The sequence below is a fragment of the Salvelinus namaycush genome, chromosome 18, assembly GCF_016432855.1.
Source record: "Salvelinus namaycush isolate Seneca chromosome 18, SaNama_1.0, whole genome shotgun sequence".
Lineage (NCBI taxonomy): Eukaryota > Metazoa > Chordata > Actinopteri > Salmoniformes > Salmonidae > Salvelinus > Salvelinus namaycush.
Genome location: NC_052324.1, coordinates 13,274,360 through 13,292,644, shown reverse-complemented (window position 1 = coordinate 13,292,644; position 18,285 = coordinate 13,274,360). Strand labels below are relative to the sequence as shown.

Genomic DNA, 18,285 nt, shown 5'->3' with positions numbered 1-18,285 from the left:
TAAAAATGAATTTATATGAATGCTGTAAGTTCAGAAATTCTTTGCTCTGTGAGAAATGAATATCCAACTAGTCAGCGACAACTGCGTGGAGTTTGTGACAGGAAATATGTCAGCTTATTACAGTATTATAGACACTATGTCCTGAGATTTTTGATGATCTTCTATGTAGAAGAACCTCTTACCTTCTAACAGTTCTTGTGTAGCTTGTGGGCGTCATAGAGCAAAATGTGTACGTGTTCGTGAGAGTTTCAGCTTTTTATAGATAGCTTTTAATAGTTTGCAGCGCAAACCATTCGGACTCCACAGACGTTGTTGTAAAAATACCTGACCCCAGGCCCCATCAGGATAACATAACCACCGATGGTACAACCCAGAAATCTGTAGCTTAAACACCCCATTTTTTGAAATAACGCCAGCAGGCCGAAACATGCTGGCGTTACGGTGGGACTCATTGGGTTAAGTTGATTCAGTGGATGACTGCCTAACAGTTTAAGCTGTAGAGAATCTAAAATCCATCACATATTCATTATCAATATGAGTACATTCCTGAGGTGATGGAAGTGTCCTATGGATTTTTCCGGTCTTGGCAAACAGCTTATAGCTTGAAGCAAAGTACATTTTAATAGCTGTCATTCACCTTATTTGTTTAAAGCTGACCTGGTCTATTTGCATAAATGAAGAATATTGATTACATATTTCTCAATGGTTGAAAACCATCTGTGTAGAAGAAAATGGCAACGGCTCTGATAGCTAGTCCATTCGCATGATTCCAATGATCCGCATTCAATCATCTATAAACCTTTATGGCGGGACAAATCCAAATCCCCACTTGCACGTATTCAGAAGGCAAAATAGTCTGTCTCTTCCTGCCAGGGTAAGAGGGGCGAATTTCCCAACTATAGCAGCCACTCTGGGTGTCATTTCAGTCATATTGAAATCTGCTCGATGGATCCTCAGTTACAGTAAAGGAATCATTAGAGGGATTTGCAAGGACATAGAATGCCATCCCTGTCATCATATTTCATTGATCCTTTTTCACAGGTTTTGGGGGGCCTGAAAATCTCTATTGATTTGTTCCAGAAAAATATTGACAGGTCTCTTCCTCTGATGATGAAGCACCCACCTAGCGAGCGTGGCGAGATGAGTAAAAACAGAGGACACATTCAGCATGCAGAAGCAAACTCCCATTGCCTCACTGGAGAAATGTGCTCCTTATGACAGTGGATGGCTAAGGTAATGGCTGGTGACTGCTACCATTGCTCATGGTAATGATGGTTTCACTGAGGAATACTGTGAACCTCTGTGACCTTATGTGTTTCTCCCTTGACTCTGCTTGGGTCCTAGGAATAACATACTCAAGCTGGCATAGGGTTTCTATTTCCCCTCTCTAAATTAGCTGTGTAGTGATATTAGCATGGAATACTGACAGATTCTGCTCCTGACCTTTAGAATACTAGCGGGAAAATCATTATTTTTAAGTGCTTACTTCGTTATTTCATGTAAGATCTCACAATGACCTGAGACAGACTCACGCATGCTCCCTGCTGTAGAAATATATTCTACTAATTAAACTGCAAGGAAACCGCCCACATAAAGGCCTTCTTAGCTATCTGCTCAATTCACTTTCATTTGAAAGAACAAAACGGGGATATGTGAAGAATGGGACTTCTTAACTGACTGGCCGGAACTGCCTCAAACCCTTGTGCTCTCTCCATGAGGCTTAATCAAAAGAGAAATGCAGCTACCTTTATGCTATTAAAGAGTATGCTTCCCACATAGTAATTACGCCTTTTATAGATTCAGACTCCAAACCCCTGTTGTCCGGCAGTGAGAAGGACCTATTCAAAAGGCCAACCATTATCTGTCACTGACACATTGCATTCAGCTGGCATTTCTTTTAAAACCTCAATTAACAGTTCACATGTACAATATTAACGAGCGCCAAAGACGGAGCGCAAGTAGCCCAATGAATGCTGGTCCTTTTCACAGCAGCAACGCCCTCCAGTTTGCTGCCCATACTACCACATGCGGAGTGTAACAAAGTCTAAGCAGTCACTAATCTTGGAATACAGCAAAGTAGCCTTCTTTATCACACAAATAAGGGCAAATTCAGTAAACCGAAATGTAAAGGCCGCTAATGTGTGAGATTTGTGGTTATCATTGCACTAGGAGTATAAGTCCTTACCCCTGCATTATGCTCAGAGCATCTCATGAATATAAATATTGAAAATCCACGAATCAAAAGAATTGAAAACGAATATTATAAAAGGACAATCAATTTATAGGAAAATTGCAGAAGGCGTGCCTTTGCTCATTTTATCTTTGTTAATGTTTTAACATTCGCCCCTCTTAGTGTCTAGGCAGGTAGCCTAGCGGTTAAGATTGTTGAGCTAATAACCGAAAGGTAGCTGGTTTGAATCCCCAAGCCGACTAGGTGAAAAATCTGCTGGTGTGCCCTTGAGCAAGGCACTTAACCCTAATTGCTCCTGTAAGTCGCTCTGGATAACAGCGTCTGCTAAATGACTAAAATGTAATTTAGCAGACGCTACCTACAACTCATTTACACTATCTACAATTCTTTATGCAAAATGCAGAGAATGCAACATTTTTGCTGCAATTTAGCACACACAAACCTTTCATAAATATGCCCCAAAATTCCCGAAATGACTTACTATTTTAGTCAACAGCAACACAGGCTGGCTCTTAGGAATTATCTACATAGCCCGTAGACATTCCCGTATCTGCTGAGAAAACCTTTCAAGCTGGTGCTCTTCCTACAATATCCTAACTTTTTCTGGGTTTTGTCCACAACCATTTTTTAAGTGGCTTGCAGCGTTTTTGAGGGTCTGTGGGGAATCGGCCCTCGTGTTTGTTTCGATAGAGAACAATGTTATATACTGATTGTTTCCAGTTAACAAAAGCCTGGTTGACTGCACAATGGATCATGATTAGATTAAAGCTGCACTGTAAGAGCCCTGTCCTCCATTAAAGCCTGTTTTATCTCCCTGGACAGTACCAAAATGGGACACTTGCATTGTTCGGTCAAGTATCCTCAGTGAAAGACACAGGGGAGGTCTGTATTTGTCAAAACAGCTTACTGTATGTAGCCTACTGTAAGCCCAATTGTAACTCTGTTCAGATAGGCCTGCTTTAGTGTCCTAACATTTCACTTGAACCCTCTATCCTAGAGCATAGGCATAGAGACTGACATATCTTGACTGGTGCCATAGGAAGTTAGCTCCTGGTAAAAGTGACTTAGCCACAGTTGAATAGCATATGGTGTGTCAAAGCTTTTGACTACATTAGAGCTTATGATTTGATTTGACATCAGCTGCAGTGATGTCTTGAAACATTCATCATGCCACGCTTATGACAATGTGAAGTAGGCTTTTGAAGGACTAAGGTCTAAGTGAAATATTACCTCCTGGATTGTGCAAGTGGCTGGCTCCAGGCCATTGAACGGTGGGTTTATAACCTAATAATATGATAATATGGAACACTTTAGGTGAAAACCAATAGCGCACCCCTAACAGGTCTTGGTGCTGTAATTGCATTATTGCTCCATTATTTCACAGAGAATGGAAAGCATATATTTTTCATCAGGGGTATCAATATACAGTGCATTTGGAAAGTATTCAGTCCCCTTGACTTTTTACACATTTTGTTATGTTACAGCATTATTCTAAAATTGATTAAATATTTTTTTCTGCTCATCAATCTACACACAACACCCCATAATGACAAAGCAAAAACTATTTTTTTGAAATGTTTGGAAATGTATTAAAAACTAAAACGGAAATATGACATTTACATAAGTATTCAAACCCTTTACTCAGTACTTTGTTGTAGCACCTTTGGCCGTGATTAAAGCTTTGAGTCTTCTTGGGTATGACGCTACAAGCTTGGCACACCTGTATTTGGGGAGTTTCTCCCATTCTTCTCTGCAGATCCTCTCAAGCTCTGTCAGGCTGGAAGAGGAGCGTCGGTGCAGAGCTATTGTCAGGTTTCTCCAGAGATGTTAGATCGGGTTCAAGTCCGGACTCTGGCTGGGCAACTCAAGGACATTCAGAGACTTGTCCCAAAGCCACTCCTGCTTTGTCTTGGGTGTGTGCTTAGGGTCATTGTCCTGTTGGAAGGTGAACCTTCGCCCCAGTCTGATGTCCTGAGCGCTCTGGAGCACTTTTTCATCATGGATCTCTCTGTACTTTTCTCCGTTCATCTTTCCCTCAATCCTGACTAGTTTCCCAGTCCCTGCCACTGAAAAATATCCCCACAGCATGATGCTGCCACCACCATACTTCAACATAGGGATGGTGCCAAATTCTTACAGATGTGATGCTTGGCATTCAGGCCAAAGAGTTCAATCTTGGCTTCATCAGACCAGAGAATCTTGTTTAGGTGCCTTTATGGCTAACTCAAAGTGGGCTGTCATTTGCCTTTTACTGAGGAGTGGCTTCCATCTGGCCACTCTACACTAAAGGCCTGATTGGTGGAGTGCTGCAGAGATGGTTGTCCTTCTGGAAGGTTCTCCCATCTCCACAGAGGAACTCTGGAGCTCTGTCAGAGTGACCATCGGGTTCTTGGTCACATCCCTGACCAAGGCTCTTCTCCCCCGATTGCTCAGTTTGTCCCGGCGGCCAGCTCTAGGAAGAGTGTTGGTGGTTCCAAACTTCTTCCATTTAAGAATCATGGAGGCCACTGTATTCTTGTGGACCTTCAATGCTGCAGAAATGTTTTGGTACTCTTCCCCAGATCTGTGACTCGACATAATCCTGTCTCGAAGCTCTACGGACAATTCCTTCGACCACATGGCTTGGTTTTTGCTCTGACATGCACTGTTAATTGTGGGACCTTATATAGACAGGTGTGGGCATTTCCAAATCATGTCCAATCAATTGAATTTCCCAAAGGTGGACTCCAATCAGCTCAAGGATGATCAATGGAAACAGAATGCACCTGAGCTCAATTTCGAGTCTCATAGCAAAGGGCTGAAATGCAAACACTTATAAAAACCTGTTTTCACTTTGTCATTATGGGGTATTGTGCGTAGATTGACGGGGGAAAGAGTTCATTTAATCAATTTTAGAATAAGGCTGCAACATAACAAAATTTCTGAATGCACTCTATCCTGTAGCAGGTGCAGCATACAATTCATGAGACTTTCCTTATTCTCTGCATTGTTTTTAAAGAGACCTAGATGAGCATGTAGCCACTGTATCTAATTAGATCTAATTTGCTGATTACGTGTTTGGTCACGAACAAAACATCTTTTTTTTAACAATGAGATATACAATTCAAAATAGCAGAGTTATTCTGTCTGTATGTGTTTATCGTCTATATATTCTGTTTTGATTCAGTTTACTGCTGCAACACCATTTCACCAAATCAAATTCAATTTCTATTTCTTATCTATGCACATACATGCAGATCTCATTATGCAAGTATCTATGTATATGGTACAAGAACACTTAAAAAAAACATTTATTAATTGATTTCAGTCTCACCTTCGGTCAGGCCCATGTGGATGCTCCAATAGCTCTGCAGACACTGCAGCTCTTTCTTCATGCCCCTTTTACATCGACAGTCATACAGCGGGCTGACCAGCAGCACCTCCAGGGCAGCCTGGCACTCCCTGTTGGCCAGCATGGTGTCCCTCTCTCTGCCCACCAGGCACTGACGCATCACCCGGTAGCGGGAGCTGCACTGGGGGTTCTGGTTGCATATGTCACTGGCCCTCACGCAATCCAACCAGCCATGGGCACCCGTCCCAACCAGGGCCGATGAGGAACCACCCCAGGAGGACACAACCCCGTCTGAGGGAGGGAACAGGAGGCTGTTTCATTGGTCTGACATATGGAGTTACACATGCATGGGAATATTTGATGGATTTACTGTGTCGCTGGTGCTGTATGAACATTTCATAAGGTAAGGCAGTGTTTGCTAAACCTCTTCTTGAGTACCTCCAGGCGTTCCATGTGTTTGATATATTCCACAACTAGCACATCTGACAAAATTGACTCAAGAGTGCTAGTACTGGAATACATGAAATAAGTGGAATACCTGTGGGGTACCAATTGAGGTTTAGGAAACACTGGTGTAAGGGATTTCTGATCACTGGACATTTTGTTTACAAATATGAAACATGCAGAGAATACATACACATACGGTATAAGGAAATGCAATTAAATAACCGTGTAATCACCCAGCGGACAAAAGTGGTTGCAATGACGCCATTCTGATGTTTTTTCTGATGCAATGTTTGGGTTGAAATATTTGTATATGGTTTTCTGACCAGATATGGCATATTATATTTCATGTCTCAATGTTGTCATGAAAAATACATCTTTGGTCGTAATGTATTAGCTACAAAAACAAACTAAAAATCAACCAGAAAATGACATCATTACGACATCCCATGCCAAATGTTGTCCACTAGGAACTATATATTGGTCCTAAACCGTTTTGAGAATTTAATAATATTGCTCTTCTCTCAAGAGCAGAATCTGATAGACCTATTATAAATGCAGGCTACTGTGCAATTGGAAAATCAAACTCCTTACAATGCTGCAATCTCGGCAGGCAGAATTTGGCATGGGACATAATAATCACATATTCTGGTTGTGAACTACATTTCTGGCTGTAGAAAGGTCAGATTACCAGATTACAACGGCATCAAGGATTCTGAGTACAGACTTCATATTTTGGTTGTTATCTGGTCAGATAACCAGATGAGAATCAGTTACATGTGTTTTGTCTGGTCACTAAAGAGATGTATTACAAATTTCATTTTGAAATCAGTATAAAACCCGAACATGACGTCATTGCAACCGGTTTTGCCAACTGGGATGAAACAGGTGCAAGATTTTCTTTGGCAAACAGACCCAGGAACAGATCGAAATATATGATAGTTGTTTGACATGTTCATTTGTATGTAGGCTATGATTAGCACACACGCATTTGATGCATCAATTAGTTATATGACATATTTCAGTTTATTATCTGTTATGCTTCATGGGCTGCGTTTACACAGGCAGCCCAATTCTGATATTTTGCCCATTTATTGGCAAGATATCGGATCTGATTGGTCAAGACCAATAATTTGGCAAAATATCAGAATTGGGCTGCCTGTGTATGGTCATTGATCCCAATGCACTTTCCTTCAGAATATTAAAGTGTTCCATATTGTTGTTGTGTATGGCAGACAAATCAATAACAAACATAGTGAGAGCAAGACAGAGGCTTATCTCTTGAATGGCATAGACAAGGAAAGATACAAACACTGACTCCTATTTAGATGGAAAGACTGACATGAGAGATACCTTCAGGTAAACCTGCAAACTGCTAAGGGAGATATTGCTATAGACTTTGCAATTGGTTTAAAGTACAGGGAGTGCGCAGTACAACTAAATTATGCATATAATCACTATTAGTAACTGATTAATTAAGCATCTTCTACCAACAAGACAGATCGTCATCATCAACATCATCATCATCATGTTTAGGCTATGCATTAACTTTATGTGAGTTATTTCACTATCTCAACCTTAATCAAATAGGCAGACGAGATGCGAAAAGACAATACATATCTGCACTAACAGCAAGTTGGGAGTATAGGTAAAATGTTGCACCTAATAAGTTCAAACGTTCACTCTATGGGTAATTAAGGAAACAATTTAAATGTAATACATTTAATGATCCGATAGTAAAACTTAAGATTGATTTCACAATAAGTAGGTTATAGGCGAAACAACCTCAAATGAAAGAGTCCTACTAAATGTATAATATTCACAACGATTACAAAACTATCCCCATGCATGCGGTGGAATTGAATAAATTGTTTTGTCTGCATTTAAAACTTAAGAACCATCAGAAAATAAATGTCTCACCTAATAGAAAAAGAACGAGGTAGAAATAAATCCACATCATGAAGAATTGGTAGCCGAATTAGATTCAAGGTCAAGAAGCTGTCAAAATGAGGATCCGATTTAATTTCTTCCTTTTGTAAACGTGTTGTAATTCCCTTTCCAAATAGTTGGTTCGGTCGTAACTACAACTGGGAGAATTTAAATATTCGCGCATAAAAAATACAATTTAGTCTACGGAACGCGCCTTCACAATTTCCACTCTCCTTAATCCAGATTCCAGCTTCGAAAATACACAAAAATGACAATCTCAAAATCCTCTTGGTAAAGGAATTAAATCCCAGTCTGTGAGCAGTTATTTCATAGGTCGTAGGCTTTATATACACTGTACATATCGAATGAACTGTGGCATCTCTCTGCATCAAGAGCTCTGATGATCCAGTTCGCAGCTCCCACACTTGAAACGAAATACAAAGAAAATTATTTGGCAACGAAAATGATGTCAGACAACTTTTTTCAATGACATTTCTCTGGAGGAATAAGGAAACTACAATTACTGTAGCCTACGCAGGAGGGACATTGCCGAGTGAAGACTTGACTCTCCAAAAGCCGCGCGCCTCTGACTTTCTGAGTATCTGCGCTTCTTTTTGAGTGTTCTGGCATCACAGGAGTTAATTTCACGAGCTTCGGGAAACCAGCAGAGGGCGATGCTAACTCGCTCGTTTACTGGAAAAACTACGAACAACGCTATTTATGCAAGAATATGGCTTCTGTCAAATTATTATGAGAGGAGTCCATCTTCTGGTTGACAGCTCGATTACTGGCCCACGGTAATTATCTTCAGTAGATTGTGACATTTCGGAATTGGCTGTATCATGTATGTCATCAAATTAATTGTTGTTTTAATGCTTCCACAATCCCCTCATTCACCATAAAACGAACATCCTCTTTAAAAAGTCAAGACAGGACATTTGCCTGTTCCTGCACATCACAAAATGTGTTATACATGTTATTTATTTGTCAGGTATATTCATGGGATCACATAAACCCTACTTTTACCATGTCAATGCCAGTTCATAACATGTAGGCCTACATGTCTAACAGAATGATCAAATGCAGACCTCTCAGATGGCAGAGATAACAACAACAGGCTAATTCATTTCCACTATATCCCATCATTACACTTCATGGGATGTTATATTCATGGTCTCAAACCAGGAAGTAAATGTTGAGGCACAAAACCTACATTTTTCAAAATGTCTTTCACTTTTACAAAAATAACTGTTGTGCTTCATAGGTTCTGGCCATCATACATCTTTACAAATCTTGAAAACAAAGTCTATTTAGAGACAGGCACATTGAAAAACTGCATGGCCAGTGCCTAATAATGATGATAAACTGTCAGATGGTCATGTGTTACAGAGGCAGCACTGAGCTAGCCTGCCACGTCACTTCCTGGACTAGCTCAAACTGCGCATTTTATGTCTTGAAAATATCCCCCATGAGATGCCATTTTGGTCGTTAAAATCGACTTCCTTGACTTCAAGTGTGCCATTGAGTCTTCACATAGTATTGAATGGTGTGATGTCATTGATGGGTTTATCAATTTATATATACCATCCACACTCTTAAAAAAAAACACGCTATCTAGATTCTAAAACGTAAATGGGTTCTTCTGTTGTCCCTAGGGTTGAACATTTTGGGGAATATTCAGAGGTGGAAACTTTCCGTGGAATTAACGGGAATATATGGGAATTAACGGGAATATATGCAAATGCCTATTAATACCATTTAAATGTAGAAGGTTTTTGCATTGAATATATTTACCATATCATAAGTAGACGTAATTGCAAATGATTAAATCCTTCCAATAGAAAAAAAGTATAATTTAGTTAGGAATTGAACTTTAATTAAATGAGTTGACTCTTCACATGGGATGATTTCACTGAACAACAAAAGGGAATATTGAATGATCCCCAATGATCCATTGCATCTGTTCATGCTCTACAACATTCGCAGAGTACGACCCTGCCTCACACAGGAAGCGGCGCAGGTCCTAATCCAGGCACTTGTCATCTCCCGTCTGGATTACTGCAACTCGCTGTTGGCTGGGCTCCCTGCCTGTGCCATTAAACCCCTACAACTCATCCAGAACGCCGCAGCCCGTCTGGTGTTCAACCTTCCAAAGTTCTCTCACGTCACCCCGCTCCTCCGCTCTCTCCACTGGCTTCCAGTTGAAGCTCGCATCCGCTACAAGACCATGGTGCTTGCCTACGGAGCTGTGAGGGGAACGGCACCTCCGTACCTTCAGGCTCTGATCAGGCCCTACACCCAAACAAGGGCACTGCGTTCATCCACCTCTGGCCTGCTCGCCTCCCTAGCTCTGAAGAAGTACAGTTCCCGCTCAGCCCAGTCAAAACTGTTCGCTGCTCTGGCACCCCAATGGTGGAACAAACTCCCTCACGACGCCAGGTCAGCGGAGTCAATCACCACCTTCCGGAGACACCTGAAACCCCACCTCTTTAAGGAATACCTAGGATAGGATAAAGTAATCCTTCTAAACCCCCCCCCCCCTTAAAAGATTTAGATGCACTATTGTAAAGTGGCTGTTCCACTGGATATCATAAGGTGAATGCACCAATTTGTAAGTCGCTCTGGATAAGAGCGTCTGCTAAATGACTTAAATGTAAATGTAAATGTAAAGCTTTGGTTGTCTTCCTCTCAGGCTTCCATGTCTTCTCACTGGACCTCCTCAATGTCCACCTCTTGAACATCAGACTCTGAGGCCTCATCTTCACTGTCACTTTCCAACCTTCTTAAGGATGGCTCGTTGTCAGGCTCAAAAAGCCTCAAATTTGCCTGGATGGACACCAATTTTTCAACCCTTGTATTGGTCAGCCTGTTGCGTGCTTTGGTGTGTGTGTTCCCAAACAAGGACCAAATGCGGTCTGAGACAGCTGATGTTGGTGGAATTTGGAGGATGGAGGCAACAGGGGAAAGAGCCTCAGATCCACAAAGTCCCTTCCACCAGGTGGCTGATGAGATATGTTGGCACGACTGCCATATTGCATCTCCATCCCAAAGCCCTTGCTTGAAAGTGTACCTCGCCAGACTGCCAAGAACCTTGCCCTCATCCAGGCCAAGGTGGCGAGACACGGTAGTGATGACACCATAGGCCTTGTTGATCTATGCACCAGAGAGGATGGTCTTGCTAGCATATTTGGGGTCCAACATGTACGCCTCGGTGTGTATGGGCTTCAGGCTTTTTGATGTATTTCAGAACTGCAGTTTCCTCTTCTTGAAGCAACAGCGAAGTGGGCAGGGCAGTATGGATTTCTTCTCTTACATCTGCAAGCAGAGTCTGAACATCAGACAGGATGGCATTGTCTCCCTTAATCCGTGCAATGGCTACTGCTATAGGTTTCAAGAGTTTCAGGCTGCTTACCACTCTCTCCCAAATACATCATCCAGGAGGATCCTCTTGATGGGGCTGTCCATATCGGCAGACTGTGATATGGCCATTTCTTGGAAAGACTCCTTCCCCTCCAGGAGACTGTCAAACATGATGACAACACCACCCCAATGGTGGAAGCTGCCCACATTGAAGCTGCCCAGCAACACCCGGCGGGGTGGTGTTGTCGGGCAGCTTCAATGTGGTGCTCTTATTCTTCTCACTTTGCGTGGTGAGGTAGATTGCTAATATACATTGAGGACCTTTCACATACCTAACCATTTCCTTGGCTCTCTTGTACAGTGTATCCGTTGTTTTCACTGCCATGATGTCCTTGAGGAGCAGATTCAATGCATGAGCAGCACATGTGTGATGTGAGGGTAGGACTCCTCCACTTTAGACCTTCATGTTCGCAGCATTGTCTGTCACCAGTGCAAATACCTTCTCTGATCCAAGGTCATTGACTGCCTTCAGCTCATCTGCAATGTAGAGACCGGTGTGTCTGTTGTCCCTTGTGTCTGTGCTCTTGTAGAATACTGTTTGAGGGGTGGAGATTATGTAATGAATTATTCCTTGCCCACGATCAGTCGACCACCCATCAGAGATGATTGCAATACAGTCTGCTTTCTCTATGATTTGCTTGACCTTCACTTGAACTCTGTTCAACTCTGCATCCAGCAAATGAGTGCACAGCAAATGAGATGCACTATTGTAAAGTGGCTGTTCCACTGGATGTCATAAGGTGAATGCACCAATTTGTAAGTCGCTCTGGATAAGAGCGTCTGCTAAATGACTTAAATGTAAATGTAAATGAGTAGATAAAATATGTCTGGTTGGAGGGGTGTATGCTGGGCGTAGAATATTCAGAAATCTCTTCCAATACAGATTGCCTGTGAGCATCAGAGGTGAACCAGTTGCATACACAGCTCGAGCAAGACATTCATCAGCATTTCTCTGACTACGTTCCTCCATTGAGTCAAAAAAACTTCTGATTCCAGGAGGACCATGAGCTGTTGCTATTGATAAGGTGTCATCATTTTCACCTTGAATATAAGTAGAGGGACGTTTTTCAGATGTTGCTTGTTGTGAGCGCTGAGGGAAATGTATGCACTTGGCCAGATTATTCTGCATCTTGAGTAAAAAAATGAGTAAAAAACAAACAAATACAATTCCATGTACAGATAAATAGTTAAGCAGTTAGATTAAACAACTCCTTTGTATGATAAATGTTTTAAAATGAAACATGTATGGAAACAGGTGAATTAACACTCCTCAGTTAGCAGCCTCAAGCAAGCTAAACCCCACATGGCAGCAAAAACTAACTAGCAGAGATTGTTAACAAGGTATAAATGATTTAAACACACTTTGCTGTAGGCTACTATTTACAAGTTAACAAAAAATCATGTATGTCATATAAAATATATTCACCCCACTCAGTATTGTAATCAAAACTTAGCAGAAAGCATGTAGTCCTTTGCTCAGACAGTGTGGTCTCAATAGCATCTCATTAGTGTGCAAGATCTTGAGAATCAGCTGTCCATGTGATGGAAGAGAGCACTGCACACATGATGGAAGAACGCACTGTGCATGCAAGGGTTGCAATTCCATTGAATTGGGGATTGTTTAACCAAAATATGCCACAAGACGTAGAATTGCCTTGTATATCCCACAAAAAAGGTTCACTGTTATCAGCTAACTATTTTGATGAATTATAAGAAAAATTCCCAAAATTCCCGGGCTTAACTTCCCATGGAAAATTTCCAGGGATGTTTCCGACCCTTTGCAACCCTGGTTGTCCCCATAGGAGAACCCTTTGAATAAACTTTTTGTTTTGTTTTTTGCCTAACCTATTCCACAGAGGGTTCTACATGGATCCCAAAAGGGTTTTACCTGAAACCAAAAAGGGTTCTACCTGAAACCAAAAAAGCTATCCTATGGGGTCACTTTTGGAAGCCTTTTTACTGAGAGTGTATGGTATTAGCCTGTCACGATCGTCGTATGAGTAAGATCAAATGCTGCAGACAGGCAACTAAACATAGACAAGATCCCACAAACACAAAAGGGAAATGGCTGCCTAAATATGATCCCCAATCAGAGACAACGATAAACAGCTGCCTCTGATTGGGAACCATATCAGGCCACCATAGACATACAAATACACCTAGATAACCCACCCAAGTCACCATCACGCCCCAACCAACACAGAGAAAAAACAGCTTACTATGTTCAGGGCGTGACATAGCCCTAAATTGCAAATCAGTGATTTAGCCCCAAAATTATGAGTTCTCTTTTTCACCATAAATGATCAATTTATATGATAATCCTGCACATATACATCCTTTTCATGCAGTGCTCTGTCAGGTTATCTGCCTCCTTAGTGGGAGTTTGTTGAGGTTGACATGGTCTACCAAGGCTCTCTCCATGGGTACCGTATATAATGGCTCCAATGTAGCATCGCAAAGTATCTGCAGTGTTTAGCATGTCAAATTTGAGAGAAAGCAGAGTCATACTGGGATGTTGCCTCATACACCAGACTCATAGGCTAGCTTTCCCACAATAAGACTAGGATCGGCACTACACAGACCATAAATCAGGGGAGTCAATCTCAATTCCTGGAGGGCAGAGTGTCTGTTGGTTTTCACTCCTCCCTTTTTTCTTGATTTATTAATTACGCCTGTGAGACCCAAGCATAGATCCAAATGAAGAAAATATGTTATTTCCCTTCAGAAATACTTGTAATAGGCTGATTATGAAAATAATCAGTTTTGTTCATTTCTAGTTTGCAGAACAATTTACTGGGAATGTTGCAATGTGATTTATTAAAGAAAGCAGTGAAATGTATTAAAGAAAGCGGTGAAATTGTACATGTGATGGAAAATATTGTCTTATGGTACTAACATTAAACAGAAATCACAAAAACCAGCAGACACTTGGCCCTCCAGGAATTGAGTTTGACACGCCTGCCATAAATTAATCTGAGTATGAGAATGAGTTGTTTTTCTCAAACGTTTCTCCACCACGATGTGTGAGTGATATAAAGTAAACATGGAGCTGATGTAGCACCTTTGAAACTTGGCCCCTAAATCTTCCTTTAAAAATGTGATCTGAAAAAGGCAATCAAATGTATTATTGTTTACAAAATCCAAACATTTTGCTATACACAAATTAGTGCCACATTTATTCAAGGTCGATATAGGAGGTCCCTGACGACCCCTCACACCAATGTTCCTGCCCTTTGGATAGACTACTAATTAATTCGAATTTTGGAGTACACAGAGAAGTAATGCATGACTGATTAGATCAGGTATTATAGGGTAATTAATAAGCAACTTAGGGAGGCCTGCCTTGAATGTAAAATATGATTGAATAGACCGCCATTTCATACTTGGACTGCTCTTTAAGGCTTCCAACTCTCACTAATACATGTGCAACCTGGTGGACTACATTCCCTCCAGTGACCAGCTAGCAGCTAAATTATGACATTGACAATGAGAATTACAAAGTATTGAGAATAGAATATAGTTATGTTATATATAGTCCGAGTCGGTATTCACAACACAGGGGATTTCTCATAGACTGTCAAGAAAAAAAGCCACCATTTACATGTTGTTTATGAGTGCCTTTCACACTACTTTGGATTATAATTGGATTGTAAGGCTCGTATGAATGTCCTGCTTAATATAATGTTTGTGTCATCATCGCCAGTCAAGTGCATTATACTTAAAAAACACTTAAACTTCAACCAATAAAAATGCCTTTTAGCAAACTTTGCTAGAGCCTATGTCAATGAGCGTTAGCATTCTAGCTAACAACTACTGCATCCAAAAAGGGTATTTTGCAAAGATCTTAACCAAATGTAATCTTAACGACTGTTCAAGCAATAATCAAAACAACATTGTAAGGGTATGAGAATCCCAAATTGGTTTTTGTTTAGAATAAATAACTATGTAAATCTAGGCTGTGCTAAACGGGCGCAGATGGCGAACGGCAATTGTTTCCCCCATGGTGGCCATTGTTCAGGGGACTACTTGTTTATGACGTGAATAATGACTCAGAGTATAAATCAATTTGACTCTTCCCCAAGCCCTGCCCCAGATCTTTGGGCAACCAATCACAGCGCTCCAATGAATAGCAACTATCGTCGTGTCCGACACCTCGTACAAGCTCACGTTTCAAACGCATGAAAGCCAGTGAGGGCATGGCAAAACTACGTTTTCTTCTAAAAATACATTGTTTAAATGGCTAAATAATTTAACAGTGCACCAGGGGTAAATGCTACCTACTGTGACTCCGGGAATGCAGAGCCTGTTGGGAGTATTTAGTTACGTTGTTTGCAACTTCAGCTGGTTAGCTAGCTCTCAGTCTCATTGATGTTGCTCAGTCTCACCCAATGTTGCTATTGCTATCTAGCTAGCTAGCCACTTAAAATGACTTGTTTTCTCAAAATGTATGTTAGCTAGCTAAGTTACCCATGTTATGAATACAACTCTCTCCTGCTGTCGACATCAGGATAAGATTTGAGAGCACTAGTTAGCTCTAAAAGTGGTTAGTAGCTTCGACTGCATGCTAACAAGCCACACTAGAAACATAATTTTACCAGGTTCCCGTGACAGTCCACCACAACATACCCGAGAGTCTCCTGATTAGCAAGGGGTAGTCGTGTTTAATGTCATTAGGTATCAAAAACACAGTTTGAGATCTTTGTGAGGGGATTTCGCCAGTGGTTGAATGAGGAATTGTGGTTCCCAGGAAAATGTTGTCCGAGGTTGAACAGTAACCAAGGAGTGTGGGGCTTAGCGAAGGTTCAATTGCAATGCATTCTCCAATTGTATTGTAACAATTTAATCTGTTTCAGTCGATGAGAAAACAGATGACCTCAGTCGAACAGGGCCAGGCTTAGCCACTAAGCGACATAAGTAACCGTTTAGAGCCCCGCGTCCAACCTCAGTCGGGGTCTCAACTTAGTATTGAGAGTTCGAGCTCTATTCAATAGCGCTTGCTAACAATAGCGCTTACTGCTAACCTACAAAGCATTACATGGACTTGCTCCTACCTATCTCTCCGATTTGGTTCTGCCGTATATACCTACAAGTACGCTACGGTCACAAGGCGCAGGCCTCCTTATTGTCCCAAGAATATCTAAGCAAACAGCTAGAGGCAGGGCTTTCTCCTATTGAGCAACATTTTTATGGAATGGTCTGCCTATCCATGTGAGAGATGCAGACTCGGTCTCAACCTTTAAGTCTTTACTGAAGACTCATCTCATCAGTAGGTCCTATGATTGAGTGTAGTCTGGCCCAGGGGTTGCGAAGGCGAATGGCAAGGCACTGGAGGGATGAACCACCCTTGCTGTCTCTGCCTGGCCGGCTCCCATAATTTAGGAAATTGAGGAGACTAAACTGCTTGATGTAACCCTGGATTGTAAACTGTCATGGTCAAAACATATTGATGCAACAGTATTTAAGATGGGGAGTCTGTCCGTAATAAAGCGCTGGTCTGCTGTCTTGACTTTGCTATCAACAAAACAAGTCCTACAGGCTCTAGTTTTGTTGCACTTGGACTACTGTCTAGTGATATTGTCAAGTGCCACAAATATGGACATAGGCAAATTGCAATTGGCTCAGAACAGGGCAGCACGTCTGGCCCTTAAATGTACACAGCGAGCCAACATCAATGACATGCATGTCAATCTCTCCTGGCTCAAAGTGGAGGAGAGATTGACTGCATCACTACTTGTCATTGTGAGAGGTATTGACTCTGGAAATGGCATAGTACTACACAGAGCCATGACTACATGGAACTCTATTCCACATCAAGTAACTCATGCAAGCAGTAAAATCAGATATAAAAAACAGAATACAACAACACCTTATTGAACAATGTGGACTGTGAGGAGACACACACTCACAGGCATACACTAGCATACGCACACACCAGCACACACACTCTACACACACATACTGTATGTACGGTGGTATTATAAATGTTGTATTGTAGATATGTAGTGGTGTAGTAATGTTATATGTACAGTTTTTTTTTTTTTTTCCCTTAATTTGTTTGAACCCCAGGAAGAGTATCTGCTGGATCCTTAAAAAATACAAACACAGAAATAATTGATCAAAAAGTCGACACTGATTTTGAATACTAAATGAGTGGAAAATCCTGCCCAAGATTTTGTCCAAGATCTACAGTTAATAAAAAAAACACCACAGTCAGTCAGCAACATCATTTTACTCACAGAGCAGGTTACAGACTGACATACAGTGCATTCGGAAAAGTATTCAGACACCTTAGCTGTGTTCGAATACTCATACTAACATACTGTATACTACATAATTAATGAGCATATACTACATCTATATGCTATTAGTTCATTTTAGTATACTGTAAATGAACGGTAGAGCTTTGCCTGTCTACCGGAAGCTGATGTGTAACGGCTGTTGGAAGGAGAGGACCAAGGTGCAGCGGGTACGTGTCCATATTTATTTAGAAAAAACATAGAATGCCCACCCCAACTCACGCCCTGACCAAACCAAAATATAGACATAAAAAAGGAACTAAGGTCAGGGCGTGACAGTACCCCCACCCAAAGGTGCGGACTCCGGCCGCAAAACCTGAAACTATAGGGGAGGGTCTGGGTGGGCATTTCACCGCGGTGGCGGCTCTGGTGTGGGACGTAGACCCCGCTCCACCTCTGGCTTGGCCCACTTAGGTGGTGCCTCTAGAGCGGGGACCCTCACCGCCGACCCCGGACTAGGGACCCTTGCAGTGGGCCCCGGACAGGAGGGCGACTCTGGCAGCTCCGGACAGGAGGGAGACTCTGGCAGCTCCGGACAGGAGGGAGACTCTGGCAGCTCCGGACAAGAGGGAGACTCTGGCAGCTCCGGACAGGAGGGAGACTCTGGCAGCTCTGGACTGAACCCCGTCCTGGCTCGATGCCCACTCTAGCCCGGCCGATGCGAGGAGCTGCGA

At 41.9% G+C, this 18,285-nt stretch overlaps 1 protein-coding gene across 1 annotated transcript in view; it reads right to left on the bottom strand.

Annotated features, from left to right (window-relative positions):
- Nucleotides 1-18,285, bottom strand: part of LOC120063553 (GDNF family receptor alpha-2-like) — a 105,222-nt gene that overhangs the window by 78,643 nt on the left and 8,294 nt on the right. Inside the window, exon 2 of the mRNA XM_039013910.1 lies at nucleotides 5,505-5,813. Coding sequence (XP_038869838.1) covers nucleotides 5,505-5,813 — 309 coding nt within the window. The remainder of the gene's footprint in view (nucleotides 1-5,504; nucleotides 5,814-18,285) is intronic.